Source organism: Eulemur rufifrons, chromosome 19 (genome assembly GCF_041146395.1).
Source record: "Eulemur rufifrons isolate Redbay chromosome 19, OSU_ERuf_1, whole genome shotgun sequence".
NCBI classification, from domain to species: Eukaryota; Metazoa; Chordata; class Mammalia; order Primates; family Lemuridae; genus Eulemur; species Eulemur rufifrons.
In genome coordinates this window covers 33,135,700-33,148,938 of record NC_091001.1, presented here as the reverse complement: position 1 = coordinate 33,148,938, position 13,239 = coordinate 33,135,700, and the positions used below count along the sequence as shown (strand labels likewise).

At 44.5% G+C, this 13,239-nt stretch overlaps 1 protein-coding gene across 1 annotated transcript in view; it reads right to left on the bottom strand.

Moving 5' to 3' along the window:
• Positions 1-11,188: 11,188 nt before the first annotated feature.
• Positions 11,189-13,239, bottom strand: part of WDR1 (WD repeat domain 1) — a 40,739-nt gene continuing 38,688 nt past the window's right edge. The window contains exon 12 of the mRNA XM_069495225.1: positions 11,189-12,344. Coding sequence (XP_069351326.1) covers positions 12,238-12,344 — 107 coding nt within the window. The 3' untranslated portion in view covers positions 11,189-12,237. The remainder of the gene's footprint in view (positions 12,345-13,239) is intronic.

Below are 13,239 nucleotides of genomic sequence, written 5' to 3'. Positions count from 1 at the left end.
GGTAGGTGGACTCCCTTGAAGATGCAGAATTCGTAGAATCAACATCACGCAATGCAATGCAATGCAAATGACCATTGCATTTGCAACGTGAAGTGCCAATAATCCCAATGCAAATTCTTGGTGATTCCTCAACAGCCTCCTCCCTGGTCTTGCTGGTCTTGCTGGGGCCTCCGAATTCCAGCTGCAAAGAACTTTGAAGACAATTTGTCTTCCTGGCTTACCACCTTCTGTGTAAAGTGTAGCAGCAACAGCACCAGGGCTTCAGGGGAACAGTATCTTAGCAGCTTCTGACTGTTTTCAGGTAGAAAAAGACAGCTGCTTGGGATTCCTTTTGCCACGTGGCACTGACTTTATTTCTGATTCATTCCTGCTGCTCCTCCCATGCCCACCCAGGCTCTGCCCCCTGAGAAGGCGGATGGGCATGGCCTAGCTTGGGCTGTGATGTCCTGGACTCTCGGCAGAGGAGCTGCTGCCCTTGGTCACTGGGATAGAAAATCCCCCCTCACTGCAGTTGATCCCAGTAATTAGTGTTCTTGCCTTTTTCAATGGGACGGATGATCTTTGTGGTTCTTATTTCTCATTTATTATTATATCAGTCCTGTTTTTATCTGTTTATTTTAGGGTGAGTTCTCTCAAATCTTTCTGGAATTAGTTGGGCCATAACTATTACATACGTAGTTGGAGGCAGCTGCAGGGGAACGGACACGGCTTTGGATGGTGTCGTGGGTTGAACAGTGTTCCCCGAAAGGTTTGTTGAAGTCCTAACCTCCAGCACCTCAAAATGGGACCTTATTTGGAAACAGGATCTTTACAGATGTAATTAGTTAAAGATCTCAAGAACAAGTCATCCTGGATTTAGGATGGCCCTATACTTCCGTAAGAGTGTGGCTTCTGTCTTGGGTAGAGATTGTGATGGTCTTGTTCACAGGCTCCTAGTGACTTAACACGTTGGGAAGTGCTTGTGTGTGTGTGTGTGTGTGTGTGTATGTGTGTGAGTCATACATATTATACAGTTTATAGATCTTGATTATAAGGCTCAATGCATTTTTACGTATGTATATGCCTGTGTGACCACCATTCAGATCAAGATATGGAACATTTCCAATACTCAAACAGCTCTCCAATGCCCTTTCCCAATCAATAACTCCCACCCCCGTTCCAGGTAACCCTTCTAACTTCGATCATCACAGATTCGTGTAGGCTGCTCTTGAGTTTCACATAAATGGAATCATGCAGGAGTCTCTCTGTGTCTGGATTTTGCTCAGCATCATGTTGATGAGATGAATTCCACGTTTTCCATAGCAGTAGTTCATTCACTTTTATTGCTGAATATAGACAAACCACAATTTGTTCCTCTTCTCTTGATGGACTTCTGGGTTGATTACAGTTTGGCTCTCTTTTGAACAGTGCTGTTCAAATGTTCTTAACTGTATCTCTTGCTGAACACAAACACTGTTGTCGTGTAACTGCTTAGGAGTGGGAGTGATGGTTGCAGGAGGGGCATACGTCTAATTCTACTAGACACTGCCAAGCAGTGGAAACCCATATTTAAAAATTATTTTCAATTGACACATAATAATCATACATATTGATGGGGTACAGTGTGATATTTCGATACATGTATACAGTGTGTAATGAGCAAATCATGGTACTTAGCATATTCATCACCTCAAACATTTATTATTTCTTTTTGTTGGGAACATTCAAAATTCTCTCTTTTAGCTATTTGAAAATATACGATAAATTATTATTAACCATTGTCACTGTGCAGTGCTATAGAACACTAGAACTTATTCCCCTATCGGGCTGTAATTTTGTATCAGATAAGCAACCTCTCTCTCTCCCTCCCCTCCCTTCCCCCTCGCCTTCCTAGATTCCAGTACCACATTCGTTCCTATTCTCTACTTCTATGAGCTCTACTTTTTTAACTTCCACATATACATGAGAACATGTGGTATTTATCTTTCTGTGCCTGCCTTATTCCTCTTACCATATGATCCAGCAATCCCACTACAGGGTACATACCCTAAGGAAAGGAGATCAGTTTGTTGAAGAGATGTCTGCACTGCCATGTTTATTCACAATAGCCAAGAGATGGAATCAACCCAAGTGTCCATTAACGGATGAATGGGTAAAGAAAATGTGGTATATATGCACGATAGAATACAATTCAGCCATAAAAAAAAAAAAAAAAGAATGAAATCCTGTTATTTGTGGCAACACGGGTGGGCGGGAGGAAACCCATATTTTTATAAAGAGTTTCTGATGCACATGGTCTTGGACCACACATTGAGAAAGGCCACTTGGCTAAAAGCATTGGTTCACCCGTGTTGGGGTACAAGTGAAGAAGAGCTAGGGATACTAGTAGGGTGATTTGGGGAAGAGGAGAGAATGAGAAATTAACTTAGTACCATCCCTTAGCACCTCTTTGGAACAAATTATTGCAATTTACCTTTTTTGCCCAAGAGTAAGAAGCTGAGAACAGGGAAGCTTTGGTAGGGTTGGGAAAGGGGAAGCCAGGCCACTGTGCCCAGTCAAGCAAGCCTCCTCCTACCCCAACCATAGCCGAGAATAATGCTCATTTATTTGCTGGTAGAAAGGGATCTGCTTGGGAACTTGGGTTATCCTTTCAGGGAGCAACTATCTCCTCTGCTCATCTTAAACAAGATAATTGCAAAGCAGTTTCCTGCCAGCCCATCCTCTTAACAAAGGAGGTGAGAAAAAAGAGATGGCATTCTTCCTGCTGGGCCCAGCAGGTTTGACAACCAATGCCAGCTTTGGGGAAACTTTCACTTTCAGACAACTCTGGATGTTTTGAAACAGCTATGGCCAGTGTCTCTGAGTGCAAAAGGCCAGGAAACAGGACTTCCTGTTGGCCAAGGCACGGCAGGAGGGCCTGCCTGGTCTGTTGGCCCACGCTAGGCTTCCTCAGCCCCTCTGCCAGGAGCCATTAGCCAGCAGCCTGGCTCAGCTTCTGCCCAGCCATGATCTGAAGCTGCTCTCTGCTGTTTTTAGCTGAGCACTGCAGCCAGGAGCCTCAGAAACCAGGGACAATGCAGGCCTCCAGAAGAGGGAGAAGGACTCCTACATCAAGGCAGGCAGAGGAGTGGGAGATGGGTATTAAAGGAGCTGGCTATATGCCAGGCTGTGTACATCAGGGTCTCATTGATACATCAGGTCACACCAGAAAGGTGAGTTGATAATTCCTGCCCATCCCTACCCATGCCAGGGTGGGCCCCATGTCCCTTACTCGGGCTCCCCCAGCTCCCTGTGCATCCTCTGCCACAGCACGCGTGCATGGCACTGCTGTCCTGGCACCCCCTGTCCAGACTCTTCCCCACTGCTCCATAAATGCAGTGAAACAAGAAAGCCCATGTCTGTCTTACTCTCCAAGCTGAGTGTGCCCCCAAAGCCAAGGGAGGTGCCTGGTACCGAGTGGATGTCCAGTGAATATTAGCTGTGAAGGAGTTAAAAATATGCCACTCTAGCGAACTGACTGTTTAAGTTAAAGGCACTTGAAAAACAGCAGGTGCAAGAAGATCGCATGCTGTTTCTTAAAAGCAAAAGATGAAATTCCCACATGAAGGATGTAACATCCTTATCCTCAAGGATGAGAAGTTGAGACCCAGAGAATTCTGTACCGACTTTCCTAAAATGACTCTTACCTTTTAAGCCTCTCCGCATGATTTAGTTGCTTCTTCACAACTTACTAGATACCTTTGTCCAATTCTGTATAGAATTAACTGACTCTAACTGCTCCTCGGGGTCTTCATTTCCTTACAAGGGCTCCTGTGCCACGTAAAACTTGTATTAAACAAATTTGCATGTTTTTCTCCTGTTAATCTGTCTTACATCAATTTAATTCTTGGGCCTAGCCAGGACTTGAAGAGGATGGAAGTGGAGTTTTGCTGCCTTTATAGTTGAATATATTAGTGAATAAATGATTAAATGAACTTTGAGTGAATAAACTGAAGAAGCCTCCTATCTCAGTCATGTTTTTTTAAAGAAAATTAATCTATTAGGATCATAGAATTGTAAAGTTCTTCTGCCTCACAACAACACAAACCTAGCCCTTTAAAAATAAAAAGGGACCCTTTGAATTAGCAATGTCTGGAGATATTTTTGGTTGTCATAACTGGGGCATGGGGGCTACTGACATCTAGAAGAGGCGAGGGATGCTGCCACCTCCTGCAATGTACAGGACAGCCTCCCACAGGACCTGTCCTGCCTAAAGTGTTAGTAGATAGCAGTGCTGAGGCTGAGAGCCGATTTATGGGAGTTGTCTGCCAGAGGGCAGGTGTCCACATTGCTTGCTACAGGCTGGTCACCATGCAGAAGTTTGTTCCAGTTAAATATGAAGATTGAAAAACTGAAATGAACAAGACTTAGTGTTTTCACTTAGAGAAGGTTTTGCAAGTTATGTCAGCAAAAGCCAAAGAGTTGGTACACCCATGTGTTAGAAAGTGAAGAAATGGGTGGGATCTCTACAGCACATGTCAACTAAACCCAAAAATGTATTTGCATCTTATGGCTAAGACAGTGCTAAAGGCAGCTTTCCTCTCAGGCCAAAGATTGTGGTTGGTTTGTGTCCATTTAATTTGTCCAAACCTGAGTACTGATTTCATTTTGATGAATGGTACTTTGCAACCTTCAAATATTATTAATGTTGTTTCTAAATCCAATGAACTAGACACTGTAATGGAATGAAAAGAATGAGTGAAGGAAGGGAGGGAGGAAGTAATGAAGGAAGGAAGACATATAATTGTCAAAGTTCCAAGTTATTTGAAGCAGATTGACCTGACTTTATGTGCCACAAATGAAATCAGGGTAAGCTAGAATTCAAAAGACAAGAGTACCACGGTGTTTCTCTCTGGAGTGCTGTTTGACGTGTGACCTTTTCCAATCCCAAACTACTCAAAAAATAATGTGCCTTTGGGGTGCCATTTAGACTAATTTGTGATGGGACCAGAAGCAAGCGGGCTGATGATCAATAACTCGATTGCCGGTGAGGTGGTGTCTGTCTCCATGTGTAACGTGCCCGTCTTGCTCTGCGTGCGAACACGTTGATGGCTCCAGCCAGCATTATTCCTTACAGCCTTTCAATTTTTTATTTTTGGATACATGACATGCTCTTCTGTGAAGCTTGTAGTATTTCAAACCAATTTATTTCTTATACAAGAGCACAAGCCCTTGATTATGTGCCTAAGAAGTAATTCCTTGCATGTGTGCTTCAGTCACCTGATGTAATAAAAGCCCCCCCAAATCTCACCACGCCCTGTGGAGTATCTCGGGGAGGGGCTATGCCATGTTACACAGGGAGGCTCGGGGTCTACGATCAGCTCGTCCAGCATCAGTCTGTAGGTGAGGAGCAGATGTGGGCTCAGAGCTATCCTTCTGGTCCTAAGAGTGGCGCTTTTTCCCTCAGCTAACGCACACCTCTAGGGCAGTGTGTTCAAGTCCAGTGTCTAACGTTGAAGGTGGGCCCTGGAAATACAATTTATAGGCAACACTGGAGGGCCAGCTGCTGAGATGGAATGCAGGGGCAACTGCATGAGGACGGAAGATGCAATTTCAAGATGGTGGAGCCAAAAGACTGGGGCTGGCACGGTGATGACTTCATGAAAGCCGCGCACAGGACTGCTCCCGTCAGCGAGGCACTGAGGTTGCTCTGTCCTGCTGAGCACCTGAGAGCAGTTGCCAAACGGGGCAGCCACAGAGCTGGGAAGGGGCTCTGTGATCCAGGCCTTCCCTGGGGCTCCTGTTGGCTTTGGCCAGTGGGAGGCTCACTCTCGGCTGCCGCTCTTGTTGGGTATGGGTATGGCTCCCCTCGCCCCTGCAGGCCCAGCACTGGTAACAGCTTCCCTCTGATTACCAATGCCCTGCAATGGTTACCGATGTCCTGCAATGGTTACCAGTGCCCTGCAATGGTTACCGATGTCCTGCAATGGTTACCGATGCACCTGTGATGCCCAGCGTTGGTATTGGCTTTCCCCTTCATCCTACCCACACTTCTCCAAATGGTCCCTTCATTCAATTATCTTCAGTCTAACCCTTTGAGCTGCCGTCCATTTGCTGCACACAAACAGGAACAGGCTACTCACTACTTCACGAGGCAGCCCGTCCCACTGTACAAGCACAATTTGTCTCTCTATGCCTTCCACCCTTTGGTCTTGATTCTCCACTGTGAAATAACAAGGAAATTCCATCAAGGATTCAGTGTCAGGCAGACTTCATTTCAAGCCTGTGTTCTACTCCCCGCAGGAGTGTCATCATTTGGCCCAAATTACCCAGCTGCTAATTCTCAGTTCCAGCATGTGCTACGTGGAGACAACACCCACGCCCCATAGGACTGCTGTGAGGATTAAATGAAATGACAATATCTGTGGGGTTGCCAGATTGAGTTAAAAAAAAAAAAAAAAGTACAGGATGCCCAGTTAAATCTGAATTTCAGATCAATAATGAATAATTTTAGTATATGTCTGTACAGTATTTGGGATATACTTGTACTAGAAATTATTTGTTATTTACCTGGTATTCCAAGGTAACTGGGTATCTTGTATTTTATCAGGTAACCCTAAATGTCTGTGAAGGGCACAGCATGTTGCCCGCACTTTGCTTGGCCTGAATAACAGTTGCTAACATTGTTATTATTTTTCATCCCTGTCTTCCTAGCCCCTAACACAGAAGCTGCCATATGCTCAAAAAATGTAGACTAAGGAAATGAATGAATGAATGGAGAAACTGAGAACTAGAGAAGCGACTTGTCTGAAGTGGAAGATGCCAGCGGCGGAGTAGAGCCTGGATGTCCCGTGAGGACCCGCCCGAGGAGGAAGGTGAGTCAGACAGGGCACGGGGTGGACTCCCAAAGTCGCTGGAAACAGCTTTGATTTCTTACACAGCACAATAATTATGTTCCTATTAAACAAAGGAATAATTAATACTAGTCAATAAACTGCCTCTTCAGTGCTACAGGTTAGATAGAGCTAAAAAGGCACTGCTTTGCTTCTTGGGATTTTCTTCCCCTCTTGTATAAAAAAAAAAAAATCATTAAAGTTTAAAAACTAAAAAAATTTTTTTCTGGACCTAAATAATCATGCACAAATTAGAAGTTTGTTTTTATTCTATACTAAGAAATTACTGCTTTTTAAAGACTATCTAACCTGGTGGTTGTCAAACATTTTTTCAGTAAAATTATTTTCATAAATAAAATCTTACAGACTCTCAATTTATAGAAGTGTTAAGCACGATATTTCTTAGTTAAAAATTGTATGCTCCAAACTCAAATATATAATCCATTAAATTATGTTACTGTTTGAAAAACCAAAATTTAAATTATAGATCAGCACTGAAGCTTTATATCACATTTATATTACAGGTATTTACAGTTTTATATCAGTCTCAGCAATTTCATGGCAATGTCAGTAATCAAACATTTCTCCATTTTGTTTTAGTTGCAGAGTACTATATTGACAAAATCTAGGTTCATGCAGATGAATACTCACAATGGATAAAATATTTTTTAAAAATTCACTTTGCAATCCAAGAATACTGCTCACAGAGATGTCAGGAAAAATTATATTCCCAGATCTGCCCCAAAGCAACTGAAGCTTAGCAAGGCAAGCATGCGTGGTGGGGTCGGCTTGCTGTCCCTCTCTTCCTCCTCCAGAGTAATGGGGTCATGGCTGGGCCTGGGGCTGCCTGACCAGACTCTGTCGTCTCAGCCCTACTCCAGCTCCCTGACCCTAAAGGTGAGTGTGCTTTCATGGCTGAGTTCCTCATTAGATGGGAGTGGACGCGGCAGGTGTGTCTGCTCCATGCTTTCTGCCACCTTCGGGACACAAAATGTAGAAGCCAGTTGGCCTCACCCTGGCAGACAAGACAGAAGGTTCTGGGAAGGCCCCAGCGAACAGATACACACCCAAGGACCTGGAATGTTCATTTGGAATTGTAAGTTCTGTGAGCCTGGTATTTTCCTAACAATTAATGACATTTCTGCTGAAATTGGCAGTAACCTGGAGAAATATGACTCTTTAATAATTTTATGAAATGTGTCCACATTTGAAAGGCATGCATAACTCAATGAACTATTATTTTTCAAATAATAGAAGAATGTTACAAAATCGTGCATGGATAAAATGTGCCTTCAGAGTGGATTTTAACATAACAGAGGGCAAAAAGTTCATTGATATGGTTTCAGATTCCACATTGCCATGAATCTTTAAGAAATTTTCACTTGTCAGGTTGTGGTATAGTGCCAAAGATGAAAATCCAATTCTCTGAAAATGCTATTCAAATACATGTTCCTTTTCCATCTGCTTATCTGTGTGAGACCAGATTTTCTTCATGTATTTCAACTAGAACAATATATTGCAGATTGAATGGAGAAGCCAGACATTAAAGTGATTTTCCAAAATGTAAAACAATGTCACTGTATTTTTTTTTTTGAGACAGAGTTTCCCTGTCACCCCAGCTAGAGTGCAGTAGCATCATCACAGCTTGCTGCAACCTCAAACTCCTGGGCTCAAGCGATCCTCCTGCCTCAGCAGCTCTAGTAGCTGGGACTGCAGGCACATACCACCACACCCTGCTAATTTTTATATTTTTTGTAGAGACAGGGTCTTGCTATGTTGCCCAGGCTGTTCTCCAACTCTTGGCCTCAAATGATCACCCTGCCTTGGCCTCCCAAGTGTTGAGATTATAGGTGTGAGGCACTGCATCGGCTGGAAAATATTTTTCTTAAAAGTGTGCAGTGATAACATGTAATGGGTTTATAATTGTTATTTTTAGATACATGAATCAATGTTTTTTTTCCTTGGTTTTCAACTTCTGGTACTTCTCCACATAATCAAAAGCTCCTTGGTATCTTCAATAATTCCTAGGTGTCAAGGTGCCACATTGCACTGGTTCCTATCACAAAGGTGCCCCCAGTTCTCTGAGGCCCACGTAGGATGCCTGAGGCTCTAACAGGGCCCGAAGTACCTCTAACAAATCCATATAAGGCTAAACACAAGAGATCCTTTTTCCAATACAGCAATCACTTGGAAAAATATTTTTATGCCCAACAATTGGTCAGCCTGGTGATCAATACATTTATGGGAATGCAGTGGTCAGCAGTGAACATGAAAACTTCATTTGCAGCAGGGATTCAATTCCAGTATGTCCCTATATTCAGTTTGCACATGGTGCACTCACATATGCACACTTTTTAATAACCAAATTGTCCAAATGCATGTTATCTACATGATCATTTAAAAAAGGTGATGCTCTAATGGAAATAGCCTTTGCCACATATCCCAAAAGAAGCCCTTAGGAGCTAACAGTCTTCTAGTCGAGCTTGAACTTGCCAACCAAGAGAGGTCATGGTGTCCAGAGCTGGAAACAGAACCCAAGACCCCTGACTTGGTGTGGCTTTCCTCCCACTACACTGCTTCCTCTAGGGTGAGTACAGGTCGCCTAAGTGGGGCAGATGAGCCAAGAGGAGATGGAGCCTGCTCCCCCCACTTCCCCCTCCAGAAGTAGTGATCCTTGCCAGACATTGCTAATTCATCTCAGACCAACCCATGGTTCCAGTGTAGCACAGCAAGGTATTAGAATCCTTAAAACTGTCCAGATAGCTGAAGCTGGTCTGAAAATGAAACTGGTGTGCACAGAGCTATCACCCTCTCCTTGAATGGAGCTGTGAGGGTAGGCCCCATCTGGTCGCTCCTAAAGGCGGCTTCTCCCCTCCCGAAACAGTGACTGCGACTGGTGCTTAGGCTTGTGACCATAGGCTGCCAGCAAGCTGTCGGCTTGAACATGCCGCCTGCATCCTTCTTTCCTTGCAAAAGATAAAGTGGCGTTCTGATTTTCAGTTTTCTTTTAAAGTTCACTGCTTAGTACAAAGATCTCCCTGGAGTGGGTGGAGATCCCCGGGTATAGATCTTCCTTTAAAAGCCTCTAATTTTGTTGAGGAAGGAAAGAGGTACCACCCTTTATTGTAGGTCTTCTAAACTTCAAAGCCTCGCTTTTAATTCTGAGACTGTGACCTTTTTTCATAAATGAGGCCACTCTAGATGCATTATTCTGTTGGTTTTTAGTCATATATTTTGAGAACTTTCCCATGTAGGAGCATATAATTTCCATGAAAAAAACTTAACGTGTTAAAGAAATATGATGCCAAGTGTCAAACATACTTACATATCCTTTGATCTAGAACATGGTGAAAGTTTTGGTGTCATTTGTCATGTTTTTGATTTTGTGACTGGTGGCTTTTACCCCCCACTTCAATGCAGATTACTTTCATCTTTCATTCTTAACAGTTTTTGTCATTCTTAGAAACACTCATGTTTCTTCCATATTTTCTTGTACTCTTTTGGTTCCTTTTTTTTTTAAAAAAAAACTCAAAACTTTGATCTACTTTTAATTTCACCTACTGTGAAGGACAAGGTAAGCAATAATAGTTATGCTTCAACTGTTACCCAGTTTTATCACCAGCATTGATTGAATGATTCACTGTTTCCCCATTAATGAGAAAAGTACCTGTTCCAAACCCAAAAACACACAGGACAAAGTACACTTCCGGACTTTGTTTTGCGGCAGGGTCCAGCTTTAGCTATTATAGACTAACATTTAATTTTATGTTCCTAACTTTTGTAGTTCCTCTATGGACATGAACTATAGAAGCGATATAGTATGCTCAGAAGGGGAACATTTTTTTAAATTGGGATCGCAAATTTATAGACAACTTTATCATGTTGTCTTTCTAGCCAAGAACAGTCCCTTTCACTTTGCAATTAACTTGGATGCTTGGGAATTTTGTTTTTAACATCTATACTCGGGTTATTCTTTACCTGAAGGCAATATTAGGAAGGTCACAGACTACCAGCAATTTGAGAATTAGATGGGATCTCCGCATCATCTGGCTCAACGTTTTCAGTTTACAAATGAAGAAATTTAGGCGCAGAGAAGGCAGGGATGTGGCCCAGCTCACACAGTGATGCTGTGGTCGGGATGGAGTCTGGGGCTTTCCTTCCAACACGCGGCAGACCAAGTGCTTCCAGGTTCCTGAATATCTCCCTTCGAGGCTGCAGGCTGGCGAGACACCTGAAGCCACGAGGGTCCCAGAGAGGACCCCCCCCACCCCACATGCCCCCATCACACAAAGGCAGTGATCCACAATGAAGAGAAAAGATATTTAATTATTTCTCAGTCTAATCTCTTTAAAGCGCTCAAAGTGTTTTCACAAGTGCAAGGGGGAGGGATTGTTCTCAGCCAACATTTACCAGTGATTCCGACACACGCAAAAAAACTCCAAATCACGGTGCTTTATACTTACTTTTAATTTCTGCACTGAAAAAAAAAAAAAGGAAGGTAAAAACAATGACAGATTAGTTTACAGTGACTTCATCTTTGCCCTTAAATTAATCTTTGCTCTTAGGAGCAGAAGGGGGAGAGAAAGACAGGAAAACATCCAAGCCTGATGGTGAAACGGTGACCAGGACACCTGGGTCTGGCTAACAAGGGCTCTAGAAACCTGGACACGGTGCCGTCGATGTGCTAGCTTGTAAACTGACAGGCAACAGTTAAAATACATTAAAAAAAAAATCCCACAATTCCATTCTTAAAATCAAGCACAAAATCTGACAGTGAAACACATCCAAGGGTTACGTGTGTGTCTCCACCTGACCTAAGGCGGCTTTCTGGAGGCTGCCACGTGGCGATCCACACACACTACAGGAGAGACAGACACCTGCTCTACACAGAATTCCGGCTTTGCTGAACTGCAGCGAACATTCCCTCTTCTCGCTGGTACAGACATGTTCTGCAGGTAGGAAAGAGGGAGCCACGGGCCGCTAACCTGTACAACCGCCCCTGACAGACAGCAAGAGCTGTGTGTGTGTGTGTGTGTGTGTGTGTGTGTGTGTGTGTGGAGAGGGGGGCCGGGGGCTCTGTGCTTTTGAGGCTGCTGCCTCTGGAATGTTCTGCATTCTCAAGGTCTGGCTGGGCTGTGGGTTTTAGTTATGCTCCACGCGATGTTGAAGTGCTAGCTTTATTTTTCATGTGCAAACTGTTACTGTCTAAAGCTTTCAGAAGGACACGTACAGACACGGACACCCTGTAGAGAGGCGGGGTCATCGTTAAGGCCCTCCTCCCTCCTGCGGCGGGCGGGGGCAGGGGCGCGTTACAGAAATAGAGAAATGATGTGTTCCGCTGCAGTTAAACTCTAGTCCCTGATTCGGTCTGTCCGGGGTGGGCTCCTCAGTAGGTGACTGTCCACTCCTTGACAGAGGCGTCGTGGGAGGTCGTGACCAGCGTGTGCTCATCTAGCCACGCCAGGCTGCTGACGTGGTGTAGCCGGTGTGCATCTGGAAAGAGAGGACTCGACATAAGGAAAACCCAAATTTTTCTGCTTCTACATAGATCTCGGACTAGGAAGATCGAACAAGCTGCACCCAAACCATCAACAGGGCCCTGAGAAACTGACTGAGGGTCACTGTTAATCAGATCTCCTTCCCCTTATCAGGAGGAGCCTGGGACGACAACAGCGTGGGGACAGGTGGCCGGGTAACTCTGCTGTGCCATATAGGAGAACAAGCAACCTCCCTGGCCTCGACCTACCAGACGCCAGCCACTCCCTCTCTCTCTAAGTCCTGACAACCAAAAACGTCCCCTCTCCATAAGGGGGTGAAAAAAATCTGTTTCTTTTTATGTACAAAAGCAATAATATACAGAAAAAAACCATAAACACAAACATAGTATCTACGTGTATGAAACTGGGGGTGTGACAACCAATGAAAGGCTGAGCAGCATGGGGTTGGGGGACTCATCTGACTCCTCCCGGCAAGAGTCGCACTTGATCAGGTTCCAGACCCCAGCAGGGAGGGGGCATTCCGTGGTTCCCTCTGTGGCCAGCCCTCCCCGCAAAGCCCAGGGAGGCTCCCCGCTCCAGGAAGGGGGACGTCCACCAGCTCTCCGCGCCCCCAGCCCAGGTGGCCCCCACCCCTGCCATGGCAACACTGTGATGCTGGAGCCCCAGCTCCGTCCACATCACCACTGACTCTTTGCAGGCGTAGAACTCAACGACGTGCACGAAAGCCCGATGCTGGGTCAGCTTGTGTTTGGTAAGCCGTGACCACACAGCAGACACAGACCCCGATCCCTGACTCTCTACCCCACTGGCTCTTGCTGTAATATTTTCTTGATCCACCTCATTCATGAACTTGTCTGATTCTCCTGAAGAATGTCTATTTCCTTACAAAC